At 46.0% G+C, this 16,217-nt stretch overlaps 1 gene segment (V, D, J or C); it reads right to left on the reverse strand.

Annotated features, from left to right (window-relative positions):
* Positions 1-986: 986 nt before the first annotated feature.
* LOC114805459 lies at positions 987-4,745 on the reverse strand. The segment is given in 3 exon segments: positions 987-1,098; positions 1,897-1,993; positions 4,490-4,745. Coding segments are annotated over 3 exon segments (465 nt in total).
* Between the last annotated feature and the right edge of the window lie 11,472 nt (positions 4,746-16,217).

Consider the following 16,217-nt stretch of genomic DNA (forward strand, 5'->3'; position numbering starts at 1 on the left):
GTGAGGTCTGGAGAGAGCTGGGTGGAGTGAGGGTAGGTTGGGAGAGTGGTGGGGAGAGGAAAAAAGAGAGGGTGATGTTGGGGTGTTGGGGTGGAGGTGTTCAGCTCAGTCTTTGATCTCCCATCACAAGTGACCATGTTGTGGCTTCAAAGACACCCTTCCCCCGACACATTGGTGAGAAGACCCTATGGGGGGGTGTTGTGCCAGCCTGCCCCTCTGCAGGAAGTGTAAAGACACTGTACAACTCTGGGCTCCCTGGAATTTGGGCACAGGGCAATCACCTCCACGCCCCAGAATCTGTAGCCATTGAGGTGGGAAGAGGAGAGTGATGGATGGGATGTGTTCTCATTCACACCTAGATCCCTGGAGCTATGACCTGAACGCTTACCCGGACTCAAGACCATGTTTCCCATCCCCGACTGCTAGAGGCACAAATGGCTCCATAGAGTGAAACTCATGATACTTTCCAGATTGTGTCTCACTGTAGAATCTCAGGACAAGAAATATGGCTCCAGCCTGAACCACAAACCTTAGTTCCCCAGTCCCTCCCCCAGTACAAAACAACCCTGCATTACAGCAGTGAAATTTCTCCCAACGTCTTGCACCCAAATAATAGCTGCCAAGGAAATGAATCAGCAACAGGTCTTTGTTCCAGACACGGGAGAGGAAAGTAACCCAGGGCCAGTGGAAAAAAAGGAAAGCAGGCGGTGGTGTCCCAGTCAGGATTCTCCAGCAGCCTAAAAGAAAATTTACCCAGGTTAACCAAGCTCCTGAAGATATAAGGCCCACCTGATGCCCCCAGCTCTGGACCCAAGACTATCAGGGATACAACTCATTTATCCTCCACATCTTCCCAGAATCTTCACCTCCACCGACTGCCTGAGCTACCAGACTTATGTGCCATTGGGGAGCCAGTTTGGTTGGTTGGGGTGCTTTATGCCTCTCATGTCTGGAGGGGTCTCAGATAGGAGGGGCCAACCCTTACCTCAGTAGCAAGAGGCCTGGATTGTCAGAAGAAGGTTGAGTGTGATGTTTTTCATGAGCAGTATTCTGAGTGCCAGAATGACAATGAACAGCATGTTGACCCACTCACGGTTCCTGTGGAGGACAGAGTAGCATCAGGCTTCACCATAATGCACCACCACACCTCCATCTCCTTCCTTGGCTATGGCTACAACTTGGCTGGCACCATGGCCTAATGAAAAGAGCCTGGGCCTAGAAACCAGTGGTCTGGGGCAGCTAGGAACACTCCATCTGCTTACTGATAGGGTTCTGAACAGAATTAAAGACTTCAGATCCATGCCTCCTAGTTGAAGCCCAAGAGCAGCCTCTTTGGGTTCTGAGCCCCCAACTAAGCCCTTTCCCATCACCTGAATAGGCCTCACTGCCCCAGTCCCCACCTCCTGTCCATCCCTTCTGTGATAGGGCAGATCCAGACCTCCTGCTCCCTCCAGGCTGTTTCTCAGGGAGAGGAAAGCAGAGTTGAAGGCTGTGGGAAGAAAGTAGCAATCCAAGCTGCAGCCATGGATGGTGCAGAGAGGGAAAGTCACAGAAGGGACTTTCTATAAACCAGGGGATATAGGGTGTGGCCAATCAAGCCTGGGTCTGGGTCTGGGGCATTTAGTGGGATACCATGACCAAGAACTCCTTCTACTCAAGAGCAGTACATACATTAATTTTAAAGCTGCCCATAATCTACCTAGGGTATTTTTACAGACAATCCTCAGTATGTGTAGAAGACGCCGCTCAGCCTCCTCACTAGTGAAATATTTAATAAATGTCACTCAGGATCGAATAATAAGAAATTGGTTGAAAAGAAAGTAGGAGAGATTTCAGCTGGACGAAGAGGAAAACTTCCAGGCAGAAGAGAGCATCTCCATCTTTGAAGGTCTTTACCTTAAATACTTCTTCTTCTTCAGCCAAAACTCACCTGTGAAGGTCTGTTCTGAACAGGTGAGGACAAATTCCTGCAGATTTTCTGAACCAGAATGTGCTGAAACAAGAAAAGTATCATCAGCTTCCAAGTATTCTGGGCCTGTGATCATTTTCAGCTCAAGGCCCCCTCCTGAAGGGAATACTCTCTCTGAGCCATCAGATGACCTGACCTACAGATCTGGTCCCAGAGAGCCTCTGGGAAAGTGGTACATGAACACCTTTTAACTTGGCTAGTTAAGATTCCCTCATAAAGCCCCAGAAGGAAAGGCCGGTAGTAAAGGTTGGGGCTAGGGCTAGTGGGGGGGACAGGACGATCTAATTGGATTTCTTCTAATGTTATTACTTGAACTACAACATGCAATCAGTTTAATGTGATGTACACATTGATTTTGAAGTTGGCTATAGTCTAACGAGGGTATTTGGGAGTTAAAAAGAAAAAAATGACACAGCCAGGATTATGGAGGCATGACTGCAGAATATAAGTAGGGAGGGGAGACTGGCCAACTCTCTCGGCTCTAGAAGCAGCAGCCCCCTAGAACTGGGGAGTCCTGGCTGTGCTGTTGTTGACCCAGTTGTCTGAAGTTGGAGATCTAATTTGATCCAGCCCAGTGGTGGGGGCAGTGATTTCATGGTGAGGGAAGTGGGTATCTGTGGAGAAGGCATCTGGCCTCAGATGTCATACACTTCCATTATGATAATTATGATAATAGAGGAGCAGCATGGCTCAGTGGAAAGAGCCCGGGCTTTGGAGTCAGAGGTCATGAGTTCGAATCCCACCTCTGCCACTTGTCAGCTGTGTGACTGTGGGCAAGTCACTTAACTTCTCTGTGCCTCAGTTACCTCATCTGTAAAATGGAGATTAAGAGTGTGAGCCCCACGTGGGACATCCTGATTCCCCTGTGTCTACCCCAGCTCTTAGAACAGTGCTCGGCACATAGCGCTTAACAAATACCAACATTATTATTATTATTATGTGTCTTGAAGAGGGGAGAAGACAAGAGAGACTAGTGTAGAACAAAGTTAAAGGGCAAAGAATTTAAAAAAATCCTCATGAAATTACAGAAGATACTAAATCTGGTAGGTTTTGAATGCCTTGAAAGGCAGGAAAGGAGGTAAAACATAGTTATATTGGATTGGGTGCTACAAATTAAAGTGCTAAAAAAGGGCTTATAGGCACAAAGTATGAACACCACAAGTACAGGCTCAGGAGGAACTGATAGGGCAGAACTAATGGCAATCAGTCAATCAATCAATCAATGGCATCTATTGAGTGCTTACTGTATGCAGAGCACTATACTAAACTCTTGGGAGAGTACAATGCAACGGAGTTTGTAGACCTGTTCCCTGCCCAGAAGGAACTCTCATTCTAGAGGGGAAGACAGTAAAATGAACTGTGGATATGTATATGTTTTGTGTGGCTGAGGGTGAGGAGAATATCAAGGGCTGAAAGGGTATAGATCCAAGAGCATAGGCGATGCAGCAAGGAGAGGGAATAGGGGAATAAGGGGTTAGAAGGAGAATGTCTCTTTAAAGAGATTGATTTTAATAAGGATTTGAAGGAGGCCTTCAAAGGCTGTGATCAAGGAGTCATCGGGGAACCTAAGCTGACACATGCATCAGCAATGTAGCTCTCTCTTTAAAAGGCAGCAAAGTAACCAGAGGGCCAGGATTTTTCCATTATGCTCACTTTTGGTAGGATCCTTGTTAGCACACTGGGTGTTGTTCTGTTCACTTTGTAAAAGATATGGAGAAACCGGAAAGTTCAGAAGAAGAGTGACAGCAATATCGAACGAGGTAAAAAATAGATGTTGTGGGGAAAAATGAGAGGAATTGGAGATGCTTAGCCCAGAGAAGAGAAGACTAAGGGGTGATACCTATTAAAGGTTTTCATGAGGAGGAGGCTGGATGGTTATTCTTCATGTAGTAAGAGCGTTAAACCATAAGAAACTGGTTGAAAAGAAAGCAGGAGAGATTTTGGTTTCATCAAAGGAAGACCTTGCGGGCTGTCAAGGAAATAAAATCCAGAAGCAGGTGACCAGGGAGGAGATGAACATCTCTGAGGAAAGAACCCTCAATTATAATGAAACTGAGGATCTTCTTTCTGGACCTGCGGGGTCAGAATGCCTGGACTTTTCTGAACTGGGATGTGCTGCAACAAGAAAAGTATCATCAGATTCTTGGTGCTCTTGTCTGGAGACCACCCTGACAGAAATCGTGTCTATGGGCACTCTGATGTCCTGCCTTTCTGATCAATGAGGCACTGTTGATCCAGTCCCCAAGAGCTTCTGGGAGAGGAGGTAGTGGCAACCCAGGGGTGAGGGAGGAAGTAGGAGGAAAAGGAAGAAGAAAATGAGAAAGAGGAAGAGGTGAATGTTTAGGAGTTTCCCTAATTCCCAGGTCATTGGAACTCTCAGGGGTCAATGTCTCCCCCAGCAATGCCTCGTTCTGGAGATCATGTGACAGGTTGACTGTCGGGGGTCAGCGTCGGAGCCAGCTACCATGGACACCTTGAGCCCCTGGTCCCACACCCAGGCCTTCCATCCCCAACCCTGACCTGGGGCTGCATCCTGCCCTTTGGTTATGTTTATCTGCACAGAGCTGTGTCGCACAGAGCAGGTCACTGTATCTGCCTTGCTGAATTGTCCGATCCCAATAGTGTTGTAGGTTCCCCTGGGGGAGGGGCCAGTGGACTTGAGAGATTCTATGAGTGGGGGGTGGGGGACCGACAGAGTCAAGCTCAGCTCCTTGGGGTAGAAATCCTTCACCAGGCAAGTCGCGAAGCTCTGGTTGTTCTTCAGGACAAAGACCATAGTCTGGGATTCAGCTGAGGCTCCTGAAACATGGCCAGCATGTGGAGGCTCCGAGAGGAAGCCTTGTCTTCCTTATCTTCCCACCCAACCCTGTCCTCCCCCTGACTTTCCCATCACTGAAGATGGCACCACCCTCCTTCCTGTCTCACAAGCCCATAACCTTGGTGTTATCCTTGATCCTGTCTCTCATTCAACCCACATATTCAACCCAATACTAAATCCTGTCAGTCTCACCATCACAAAATTATTAAATTCTACCCTTCTCTGGTGCTACACATTACATGTTACACCAATTGTAACATGTAACTGCTACACGTTAATTTAATTACTCATCCTATTCCTCCTGGATTACTTCATCCGTCTCCTTGCTGTCCTCCCAGCTTCCTGTCTCTCCCTACTCCAGGCCATATTTCACTCTGCTACAGATCATTTTTCTACAAAACTGTTGAGGGCACATTTCCCCACTCCTCAACGAACTCCAGCAGTTGCCCATCCATCTCCGCATCAAACAAAAACTTCTCACCACTGGTTTTAAAGCACTCCATCACCTTACCCCCTCCTTCCTCATCTCGCTACTCTCCTACTTGCTTCACTCCTCTAATACTAACCTTCTCACTGTACCTCAATCTCATCTCTCTCAGCCCCAACCCCTGGCCCGCATCCTGTCTCTGGCCTGGATGCCCTCCCTCCTCAAATCCAACAAACAATTATTATCCCCCCCTTCAAAGCCTTATTGAGGGCACATTTTGTCCAAGAGGTCTTCACTAACTAAGCCACCACTTCACCCATTTCCCAATCCCTTCTGCATCATCCTGACTTGCTTCCTTTATTCTTCCCTGCTTCCAGTCCCACAGCACTTATGTACATATCTGTTATTTAATTATTTATATGAATGCCTATCTTCCTCTCTAGTCTGTAGACTCGTTGTGGACAAGAAATGTGTCTGTTTATTGTTGCACTGCACTCTCCCAAGTGCTTAGTACACTGTTCTGCACACAGTAAGTGTTCAATAAATGTGATTGAATGAATGAATAAGTGAATGAATGCAGCAGAATCTGTCCTACCTACCTCTCTCCTCCCCAGCCCAGTTCTGATCTCTGTCCCCACCCCTCTCTGCTTCCCCCACTCCCACAGACTAAACCTGGGACCAGTTAGGGCCTGAACCTCCTGCCGTCCTTAGGCCAGATTTGAGGACAGTTGGATTTGAGGCCAGTTGGCTCTGGGTGGGTATCCGCATCAAACAAAAACTTCTCACCACTGGTTTTAAAGCACTCCATCACCTTACCCCCTCCTTCCTCATCTCGCTACTCTCCTACTTGCTTCACTCCTCTAATACTAACCTTCTCACTGTACCTCAATCTCATCTCTCTCAGCCCCAACCCCTGGCCCGCATCCTGTCTCTGGCCTGGATGCCCTCCCTCCTCAAATCCAACAAACAATTATTATCCCCCCCTTCAAAGCCTTATTGAGGGCACATTTTGTCCAAGAGGTCTTCACTAACTAAGCCACCACTTCACCCATTTCCCAATCCCTTCTGCATCATCCTGACTTGCTTCCTTTATTCTTCCCTGCTTCCAGTCCCACAGCACTTATGTACATATCTGTTATTTAATTATTTATATGAATACCTATCTTCCTCTCTAGTCTGTAGACTCGTTGTGGACAAGAAATGTGTCTGTTTATTGTTGCACTGCACTCTCCCAAGTGCTTAGTACACTGTTCTGCACACAGTAAGTGTTCAATAAATGTGATTGAATGAATGAATAAGTGAATGAATGCAGCAGAATCTGTCCTACCTACCTCTCTCCTCCCCAGCCCAGTTCTGATCTCTGTCCCCACCCCTCTCTGCTTCCCCCACTCCCACAGACTAAACCTGGGACCAGTTAGGGCCTGAACCTCCTGCCGTCCTTAGGCCAGATTTGAGGACAGTTGGATTTGAGGCCAGTTGGCTCTGGGTGGTTTCTGGCAGGGAGAGGAATCTTTCCTCTTATCTCCCTGCTGCCTAAGCCCCTCTGGCCCCAGAGGCCCCTTTCAGGAGGTGTTGGGTGAAGTTTCCTTCAATTGTGGCAAACCACACAGTAACGGTGAAAATGGAACATCACCACAGGCCCTGTCTGTGCTATCTCAGGCCTACACAAGCTCTACCTGACATTTCTCATATCACCATTCATTGCTTTACCTTTTTATTTATGATTTCCCATGACATTCCATTAAGACTTTGCAACATGTTCAGGTTTATTTTCAGGGAGGAAACCACAAAGTTAGGAGCTATGAATTGTAAATTTCTCTAGGGTAGAGGATGGGTATATTACTACTAATAATAATTATGGTATGTGGTCAGCACTTACTATGTGCCAAACAATGGTGTAAGTGCTGGGGTAGTTACAAGGTAATCAGGTTGTCCTGCATGAGGCTCACACTCTTAATCCCCATTTTACAGATGAAGTAACTGAGGCCCAGAAAAGCTAAGCGATTTACCCAAGGTCACACAGCGGACGAGTGGCAGAGCCTGGATTAGAACCCCCGTCCTTCTGACTCCCAGGCCTATGCTCTATCCACTATACCATGCTGGCTTTTCAGGTGTTTCCCTGCTTCATGTTACTTCCATGCTACTATTTCAGGTGCATATTCTCAAGCCCCTATAAAATAGCATTTTGAACACGGTAGGAGCTTGCTTCAAGGATAGTTAGGATGGGAACTCAGAGCAATGTTCTAGCTAAATCAAATAAACCCTCTGTTAAGAAGCAGCGTGGCTCAGTGGAAAGAGCACGGGCTTAGGAGTCCTGGGTTATGGGTTCTAATCCTGGCCCTGCCACCTGTCAGCTGTGTGACTTTGGGCAAATCAAAACTTATCGGTGCCTCAGTTACCTCATCTGTAAAATAGGGATTAAGATTGTGAGCCTCACGTAGGACAAGCTGATAACCTTGTATCTACCCCAGTGCTTAGAACAGTGTTTGGCACATGGTAAGCACTTAACAAATACCAACATTATTATGATTATTATTATAACAGGCCAAGCCCACAGGCCCAGAGTCTGAACACAATCAGGCTGTGAGGTTATTAGACACAACTCCAGCTCTGACCTTTAGGGAAGACCAGAAGCAGTTAATAAATGAGAGGTTTAATCTCCTTAGGGGCAGGGAATGTGTTTACCAACTCTGTTATACTGTACTCTTGCCAGTGCTTAGTAAAATGCTCTGTACACAATAAATATTCAATAAATCCAATTGATTGATTGAGGGACTGACCATGACAGAGAAGCAGTTTTGCTTAGTGGATAGAACCCAGGCCTGGGAGGCAAAAGGACCTGGGTTCTAAACCCAGCTCCCCCATAAGTCTACTGTGTGATCTTGGGCAAGTCGCTGCACTTCTCTGGGCCTCAGTTACCTCCTCTGTAAAGTGGTGATTAAGACTGTGTGCCCCATGTGGAACAAGAACTGTCAATCTGATTAACTTGTATCTATCCCAGCACTAAGAACAGTGCTTGACACAGAGTAAGCACTTAACAAGTACCATTATTATCACTATGTCTGTCCTCTGAAGTCTAGATGCCCTTGGCATGCTAAGAGGAGCAAATAACTGACTGCATAGTGCCTGTTCCTCTCACTGCTGTGCTACCAAATGCCTTTCTTATCATGAAGAAATACTATTCAATAAGTCACTTACTTCGATCCACTGTAACTTCAGTTCCAGTTGTTAAAGTTAGCATTGCCTTGTTGTCTTTCTGCTGTCCCAGTAATATACAACATAACAAAAACCCTGCCCCAACCTGTGCTCTGAGGTTACCTGAGCCAGGCCCCTGAGATGAAAGACACAGTGCTGCAGAGGATTCCCTTGGCTGGTATTTACTGAGTGCTTATTTGTGCATAGTATGATCAGAAGCATTTGGAGGAGTACAATACAACCGAATTGCTAGACCCATCCCTTGGTTACCTGCCCATGGGAGCTTACAATCTAGAGTGGGGAACAGGCATTAATATATTGCAGATATGTACATAAATGTGGTGGGGCTGAGGCTGGGAGTGAATATCAAGTGCTTAAAGCATACAGATCCAAGTACATACGAAGAGGGAATCTGGGCAAAGAGGACTTAATCTGAGAAGGCTTTTTGGAGATGTGACCTTAATAAGGCTTTGAAGGTGGGGAGAGTAGTAGCCTGGTGTATATGGAAGGGGAGGGAGCTAACAGACCAGAGGGAGAATGTGGGAAAGGGGTCAGCAGCCAGAAAAATGAACTTGAGGCAGAGTGAGCAAGCTGGGGCTAGAAGAATGAAGTGTGAGGGCTGGGCTGCAGTAGGAGATCAGTGAGGTAGAGTAGGAGTGGGCAAGCTGATTGAGTATTTTAAAGTGTATGGTAAGGATTTTCTACTGGATATGGAGGTGGATGGGCAACCACAGGAGGTTCTTGAGGAGTAGGGAGGTGTGGTCTGAATGATTTTTTAGAAAAATGAAATGGAAGGAACTTCTAAGGCAGAGGGAGGACAAGAGCATGGAACCAGCAGCAAGACAGAGGAGATCGAGGTACAGTAAGTAGTTTGGCATAAGCCCTTAGTACAGTGCTCTGCACACAGTAAGCACTCTATAAATACAATTGAATGAATTAGAAGAGTGAAGTAGATGGGTTGGGTTGTAATAGGAGATCAGCAATGTAAGGTAGGAGGGAGTTTGCTGACTGAGTCTTAAAACTAATGGTCTGGAGGTAGATGGGCAACGTTGGAGGTTTCTGAGGTTAGCAGGGAAAGGTGGACTGAACCCTTTTCAGAAAAATGATCTAAAGTGAAGTATGGACTGCAAGGAAAGAAACAGGAGGCAGCGAGGAGGCCAATTGATTGATTGACTGACTGCTTTCTCATTTGTATGTAAGCTCCCCCAGGCTATGGATCTTACCTTTGGCTTTGGCAACTGTGGGTGGGTGGATGAGCCTGGGGTAGAGTCTCTCCCAGGGGAGACAGGAACCCCTCTTCATTGAGGACAGATCACAGAGCAGAACAGTCCCCCATGACAGGGAAGCAGAGTTCCAATGAGCCATACTTACAGACGGTGACCTGATTCTGGGCCCTGTCCCCTCTTGTTGTGAACCCAACCCTGTCATGTGGGGTTGGGTGGGGCTGAGGGTACACAGGTTGGTGGCAGATTTCCTCCCTTCAGTGGGCCCAGGGGCTGGCAGAGATCCTGCCCAGGGGTCTAGGTGGGAAAGTCTGACAGGCAAAGCCTGCTCCATTTGCTTCAGTCTTGTCCCACTCCCCTCCCACCTTGCTTCTTCTGACACCGTAGTCACTCTGAGCTTTCTGAGTGCCCATGGAGAAGATATCAGGCTTAGCTCACTCCTCCAGCTCAACCCACAACAGAGGGAGGAGATCTTCTTGACCTTGGCCAGAAGGCAACCTGCCACAGAACCTCCTGGGCTCTTAGATGGTTCTGACCAGGGTAGAACAGGGTAGGGAGCAGCCTGGCTTAGAGCTTGGGAGTCAGAGGTTGTGGGTTCTAACCCCGGCTGCACCACTTATCTGCTGTGTGACTTTGGGTAAGTCAATTAACTTCTCTGTGCCTCAGTTACCTCATCTGTAAAATAGGGTTCAAGAGTGTGAGCCCTACGTGGGACAACCTTATTACCTTGTACCTACCCTAGTGCTTAGAACAGTGCTTGGCACATAGTAAGTGCTTCAAAAATACCAATATCATTATTATTATTATTATCATTAGAACAAGGAGTTCTGCCATCATGAGAGGATGGAACCTGGGATATGATATGTTCATGAGCCACCCCAGAACCCTCCTGGCAGGAATAGGACTAGGCTGTGGGCCATGGCAACATAGGAACACTCACTGGTCCTTTCGCCATTTCTCCTTCTCCAGAGTTGATCTGGTTGAAGAGAATTCTCCAGCCTTCTCCCTCTTGTATAGAATTTCCTCTCCACCCTTATGACCATTTCCCTGCTGTATGACCTCATCACCTCCTTACTACAACCTCTGCTCTGCTTCTCTGTCTCTAGTTCCTCCACAGTTCAGTCCATCCTTCATATGGCTTTATGGCTCATAATCCTAAAATACCATTATGAGCACATCTCTCCCTTCCTCATAAACCTTGGCTGCCTGTTTGTGAGGTTTATTAAGTATTTCATGATACAAGAGCATTCATTTTACTCCACTTTTAAAGAAAACTAACAGTTAAATTGAAGCAACATGGCCTAGTGGAATGAGCATGTCCCTGGGAATCAGAGGACCTGGGCTCTAATCCTAGCTCTGAAAACTGTTTGCTGTGAGACCTGGGCAAGTCACTTAACTGCCTTGTACCTCAGTTTCCTCACCTGTACAATGGGGATTAAGACTGTGAACCTCACAGGGGATAAGAAGTATGTCCAACTTGATTATTGTTTAACTAACCTAGAACTTAACACAGTGTCTGGCGCATAATCAACGTTTAAAAAGAACCATAAAAAAATTGAAAACTCTCCAATCATTCAATGAATCAATTAGTGATATTCATTGAGCATTTACTTTGTGTAAACTGTTGCTGACAATCTTCCCCGAACAACGACATTAGAGAACAGAGTCCTTTGTGAACAGGGACTGTGTCCAACCTGATCATCTTGTATCTAACCCACTGCTTAGTATAGGGCTTGACATACTGTAAGAGCTTAAACAAACAAAAAAAAAATTGGAAAAAAAAGATGTCTTTGAAGGTGGGAGTGTGGCAGCCTGTCTTTTTTTTTCTTCATGGCCTGCCATACATGAAGAGGAAAGAAGTTCAAGGTCAGAAGAAGGAGATGGACAAGAGGATGGCAGCAAGACTCAAGAGAAGCAGCATGGCTTAGTGGAAAGAGCTTGGGCTTGGGAGTCAGAGGTTGTGGGTTCTAATCCCGGCTCTGCCACTGGTCTGCTGTGTGACCTTGGGCAAGTCACTTAACTTCTCTATGCCTCAATTTCCTCATCTGTAAAAATGGGGATTAAAAAATGTGAGCCCCACATGGGACAACTGATTACCCTGTATCTACCCCAGCGCTTAGAACAGAGCTCAGCACATAATAAGTGTTTAACAAATAACATTATTATTATTATAAGAGGAAGACCAACCAAAATATAAATGAATTTTTCTATCAGTCCCAGAGAAATGTAGCACAGAGAATACTGGGACAAAAGTTTAGACTGTAAGTTCATTATGGGCAATGAATATGTCTGTTTATTGTTACATTGTACTCCCCCAAATGCTTAGTACAGTGCTCTGCACACTGTAAGTGCTCAATACATAAGATTAAATGATTGAATCAACAGCCTGCTCCATGTAAGGAAACTTTAATCCTTCTTCCCAGGAGGTCTCAGTAGTTGGCTTCTGATCCAGGTATTGAGCTTGGTCATGTACCCATGTAGGGTTTTAATACATTCACCAATTCTGGGTTTAACGTCCAACATTCCCTCTGGTGGACAAACTCCACAAGAACTTCTAACTTCTCTGCTACTCCTGCATGTTTCTGCATGGCCCGGAGGTTGCAGGAAGTGGGGGCAGTGCACACCCAATACCAAGGTTTTGGGGAAACAATGGACACTACGTTCAATTTCAAGCAGCAATGGGATTGTTTTCCGGGACAGTGTTGGGGAACACATCTTGGCATGTCAATGTTGGGATGCGGGTGTGTATATTGGAAGGGAGAGATGGTTCTAGGACACTGGGTTGAGTCTTGCAGTGGAGCTGGATGCTGGGACTAGTTATAAGATGAGGGAGGGTCAGTGGGTGGTGAGCATAGGCACTAGGCATCTCCCCTGCCGTAATGCTCCTTAGAGCCGGCAGCTCTACAAAGTGATCTCTTAGATGAGGGGAGGACCTAGATGAGGGAAGGCATGGGCTCAAGGTGGAAAGAGCTCCGAGCTCCTTCTCTGTGCCACAGAACTCACCCTGGGCTATGGGGATGAAGAGGAGGGAGAGGAGAGGGAGCCAGGAGGATTGCTGCATCAACCTGGGGGCATCCTGGGGGAGTACCACTCTAGGTGTGGGACTTCATGGCACCTGGGGTTGGGGGGTGTGACACGGGGGAAGAGGGTTGCTGTTTACCTGGAAATTGATAGGCTTTCAAAGAGTGCGATGCTTACTAAATGTGATGATGACAACTGGATTTTGACAAAGGAAGTTCCTCGGAACAGAAGTGACAACTAGTGGAAGTTGCCCACTTGTAGCTGAACATAGAGTTCTTTGCACACTCAGTTTTGCACCAACTCGAATGCATGTTTTCACTTTGCATTATAGATGGAATGCTGTTAGGAATTTAGGGAATTTTCTTCCAGCAGTGGACTCGTTTGGAAACACACTATGCAATCTTTAAAGAATCAGGTCTGAGCACACATGTAGGTTTGAACAAAGGGGAAATACAGAGTGACATTCTTAAAGTGGGACACTACAAGAAAACAGCTCCCACACTAGAGGAAGAATGGGTACTCTTTGAAGGAGGTGCTTTAGACAGTGATATTCACTTGTGAGTGCTTGTGTGGCTGAAAAGGCCAATGTATGTCCCTTGTCCTGACCACACTGTGCACACACAAAGGCCATATTTTGTTGTGCCATTGGCTCTGTTTGCAGGATCAATGCTGTTTCCACATTAGCTTACATTCTTCTAGGAGATTCAGTCAAAAAAAGTACCTCTCCTTTCTTGATTTCCTGCCTCTAAACTTTTCTGCTCCCATGCTGTTGGTTGGAGCTAATGAATTCTCCAAGGTAGTAGGCATAAGTGAAGAATAAATAGACCCAAAATTGAGCCTTCAGAGATCCCCATTGTCTGAAGGGAGGAGGCAGCAGAGGAGACTGTAAAAGAGACTGAGAAGTATAGACAGATAGGGGGATTACCAGGAGAAGACATTGTCAGTGAAAACATAGTTGGATAATATTTCAGGCATAAGGGGATGGTCCAGAGTGTCAGAGGTACCAAGATGGAGTAGAGGCCATAGAATATGGCAAGAAGAAGGTCAGTGGTGAATTTAGAGAAGTCAGTTTCTAAGGAGTAAAGAGGGTAGAACCAGATTGGAGGAAATCTCAGAGAGAATTGGAGGAGTGGAGGGGAGTTGAGGAGTGCAGTGAGTTTGGACACTAGACTGTGAGCTCATCTCTAGACTGTGAGTGCACTGTGGGCAGGGAATGTGTTTCCTCTTGAGACACTACTGGGAAAATTGGGAGACTCAAAAAGGGCACAGGAGGAGGGAGGGACTGGAGAAGTGCAGGTGAGATTTTTGGGAATTCATACCTGATGATTTCAATTTATCATTAAAGAATATGGCTAAATCGTTAGGGGAGAGAAAAGGAGCTGGGGGACAGGACATTTGAAGAGGTGGTTAAATGTCTGGAATGGCTTGTGTGGGTCATGGGAATGAGAGTCAGTTAGATCCATGAGAAGCAGCCTAGCCTAGTGGAAAGAGCACATGACTGGGAGTGAGAAGACCTGGGTTTTAATCCCAGCCCTGTCACTTGTCTGCCTTAGGATCATAGGGGCCTTCTCTGGGCCTCAGTTCCCTCATTTGTAAGGTAGAGATTAAGACTGTGAATCCCATGTGGGACAGGGACTGTGTCCAACCTGATTATATCTATGCTTCTATTTATATCCATGCTATTGATGCCTGTTTATTCGTTTTGATGTCTGACTTCCCCCTTCTAGACTCTGAGCCCATTGTGGGCAGGGATTGTCTCACTTTGTTGCTGAATTGTAATAATAATGTTGGTATTTGTTAAGTGTTTATTAATTATGTGCCATGCGCTGTTCTAAGTGCTGGAGTAGATTCAGGGTAATCAGGTTGTCCCAAGTGAGGCTCACAGTCTTAATCTCCATTTTACAGATGAGGGAACTGAAGCACTGAGAAGTCAAGTGACTTGCCAAAGTCACACCGCTTATAGATGGCAGAGCAGGGATTAGAACCCATGACCTCTGACACCGAAGCCTGTGCTCTTTCCACTGAACCACGCTGCTTCTCGTGTACTTCTTCTAGTACAATGCTCTGCACACAATAAGCTCTCAGTAAATATGATGGAATGAATGAATGATCTTGTATGCTTACCCCAGCATGTAGAACAGGGTTAGACAGACAGTAATTGCCTAATTAATGCCATTAAAAACAATTAAAAGGAAGAAGTAATGTTGACAGGTGGAAGAGATGGCAGAAACAAATTGGATAAATGGAGATTGGTGAGGTTAGCCAGGTGTCTGGATTTCTGCCAGCAGAGCTCACTGATTGAGAGCACAGGAGGAGAGAACATGTACTATGGAGGTGAATGGGGGTTGTGGGATAGTGATATGAGATTGGTGGAGGGGCAGGGGAGTGAGGGAGGAAGGTGATGTTGAGGGTGTCAGTTTGTAAGAGAATGCAGTTTGATATAGAGATCAAATGGAGCATGATGGCTTTAGAATATGGGAGGAGTTCAAAAGACTGGTCAGAGCTCTCTGTGAGGAAACAGGACAGAATTTTGGGGTGTGTGTATGTGGGAGCAGGTGAGGAGTTGGTGGTCTGGCAGAGGAATTTCAAAGTTGGTGAGTGTAAAAATTGTACAGTGACTAAAGATGTGACTAAAGATTCTAGCCCTTGGCCTACCCTTCAACAAAGTATCAGAGCATCAGTGTAATAATACTATGATTTTATTTAGTAATTCTATTTCTTAAGCATTTTTCAATCACTTATATCATTTTTGCCCTCCAAGTGGGAAGCTGTGTGTCCCAGTGGATGGAGCACAGGCCTGGGAGTCAGAAGGACTTGGGTTCTAATCCCAGCTTTACCATTTGTCTCTTGTGTGACCTTGGGCAAGTAACTTCACTTCTCCATGTCTGTCACCTCATCCATAAAGTGGAGATTAAGATTGTGAGCCCCATCTAGGACATAAACTGTGTCCAACCTGACTAGCTAACTAGTGACTAACCCCAGCACATAGTACAGTGTCTGGCATTTAGTAAGTGCTAAAACAAATACCATAAAAAAACAAGCAAATCATGACAGAGAGAGGTTACATGGCTGACCCAGGAGTTAAGCCCAGGTCTTGGACTCCCAGAGTTCCATAGGAAGCAGTCTAGCCTAGTGAAAAGAGACAGGCCCAGGAGACAGAGGACATGGGTTCTAATCCCAGCTCTGCCCCTTGCCTCCTGGCTAACCTATGGCAAGTCACTTAATTTTTCATTGCCTCAGTTTCATCATCTGTTCCCTCTCCTAGTTAGACTGTAAGCCCCATGTGGGTTAGGAAATGTGCCCAACCCTGATTTTCTAGTACAAACTCCAAAACTCAGTACAGCCCACATTGTGCTTAACAAATACTACAGTTATTATTCTACCTTCTTTGTTATTTGCTTGAAGAAATAACATTGGACTGATGTACTTCTGTGGGTGATAGTATTTATTTATAGAGGCATTTATTGGTATTATTTTGGGTGTTCCTGTTTTGTTCACAAATCTATATTAATAATGTTGGTATTTGTTAAGCGCTTACTATGTGGAGAGCACTGTTCTAAGCAC

This window comes from Ornithorhynchus anatinus, chromosome 2, assembly GCF_004115215.2.
Source record: "Ornithorhynchus anatinus isolate Pmale09 chromosome 2, mOrnAna1.pri.v4, whole genome shotgun sequence".
Taxonomy (NCBI): Eukaryota; Metazoa; Chordata; class Mammalia; order Monotremata; family Ornithorhynchidae; genus Ornithorhynchus; species Ornithorhynchus anatinus.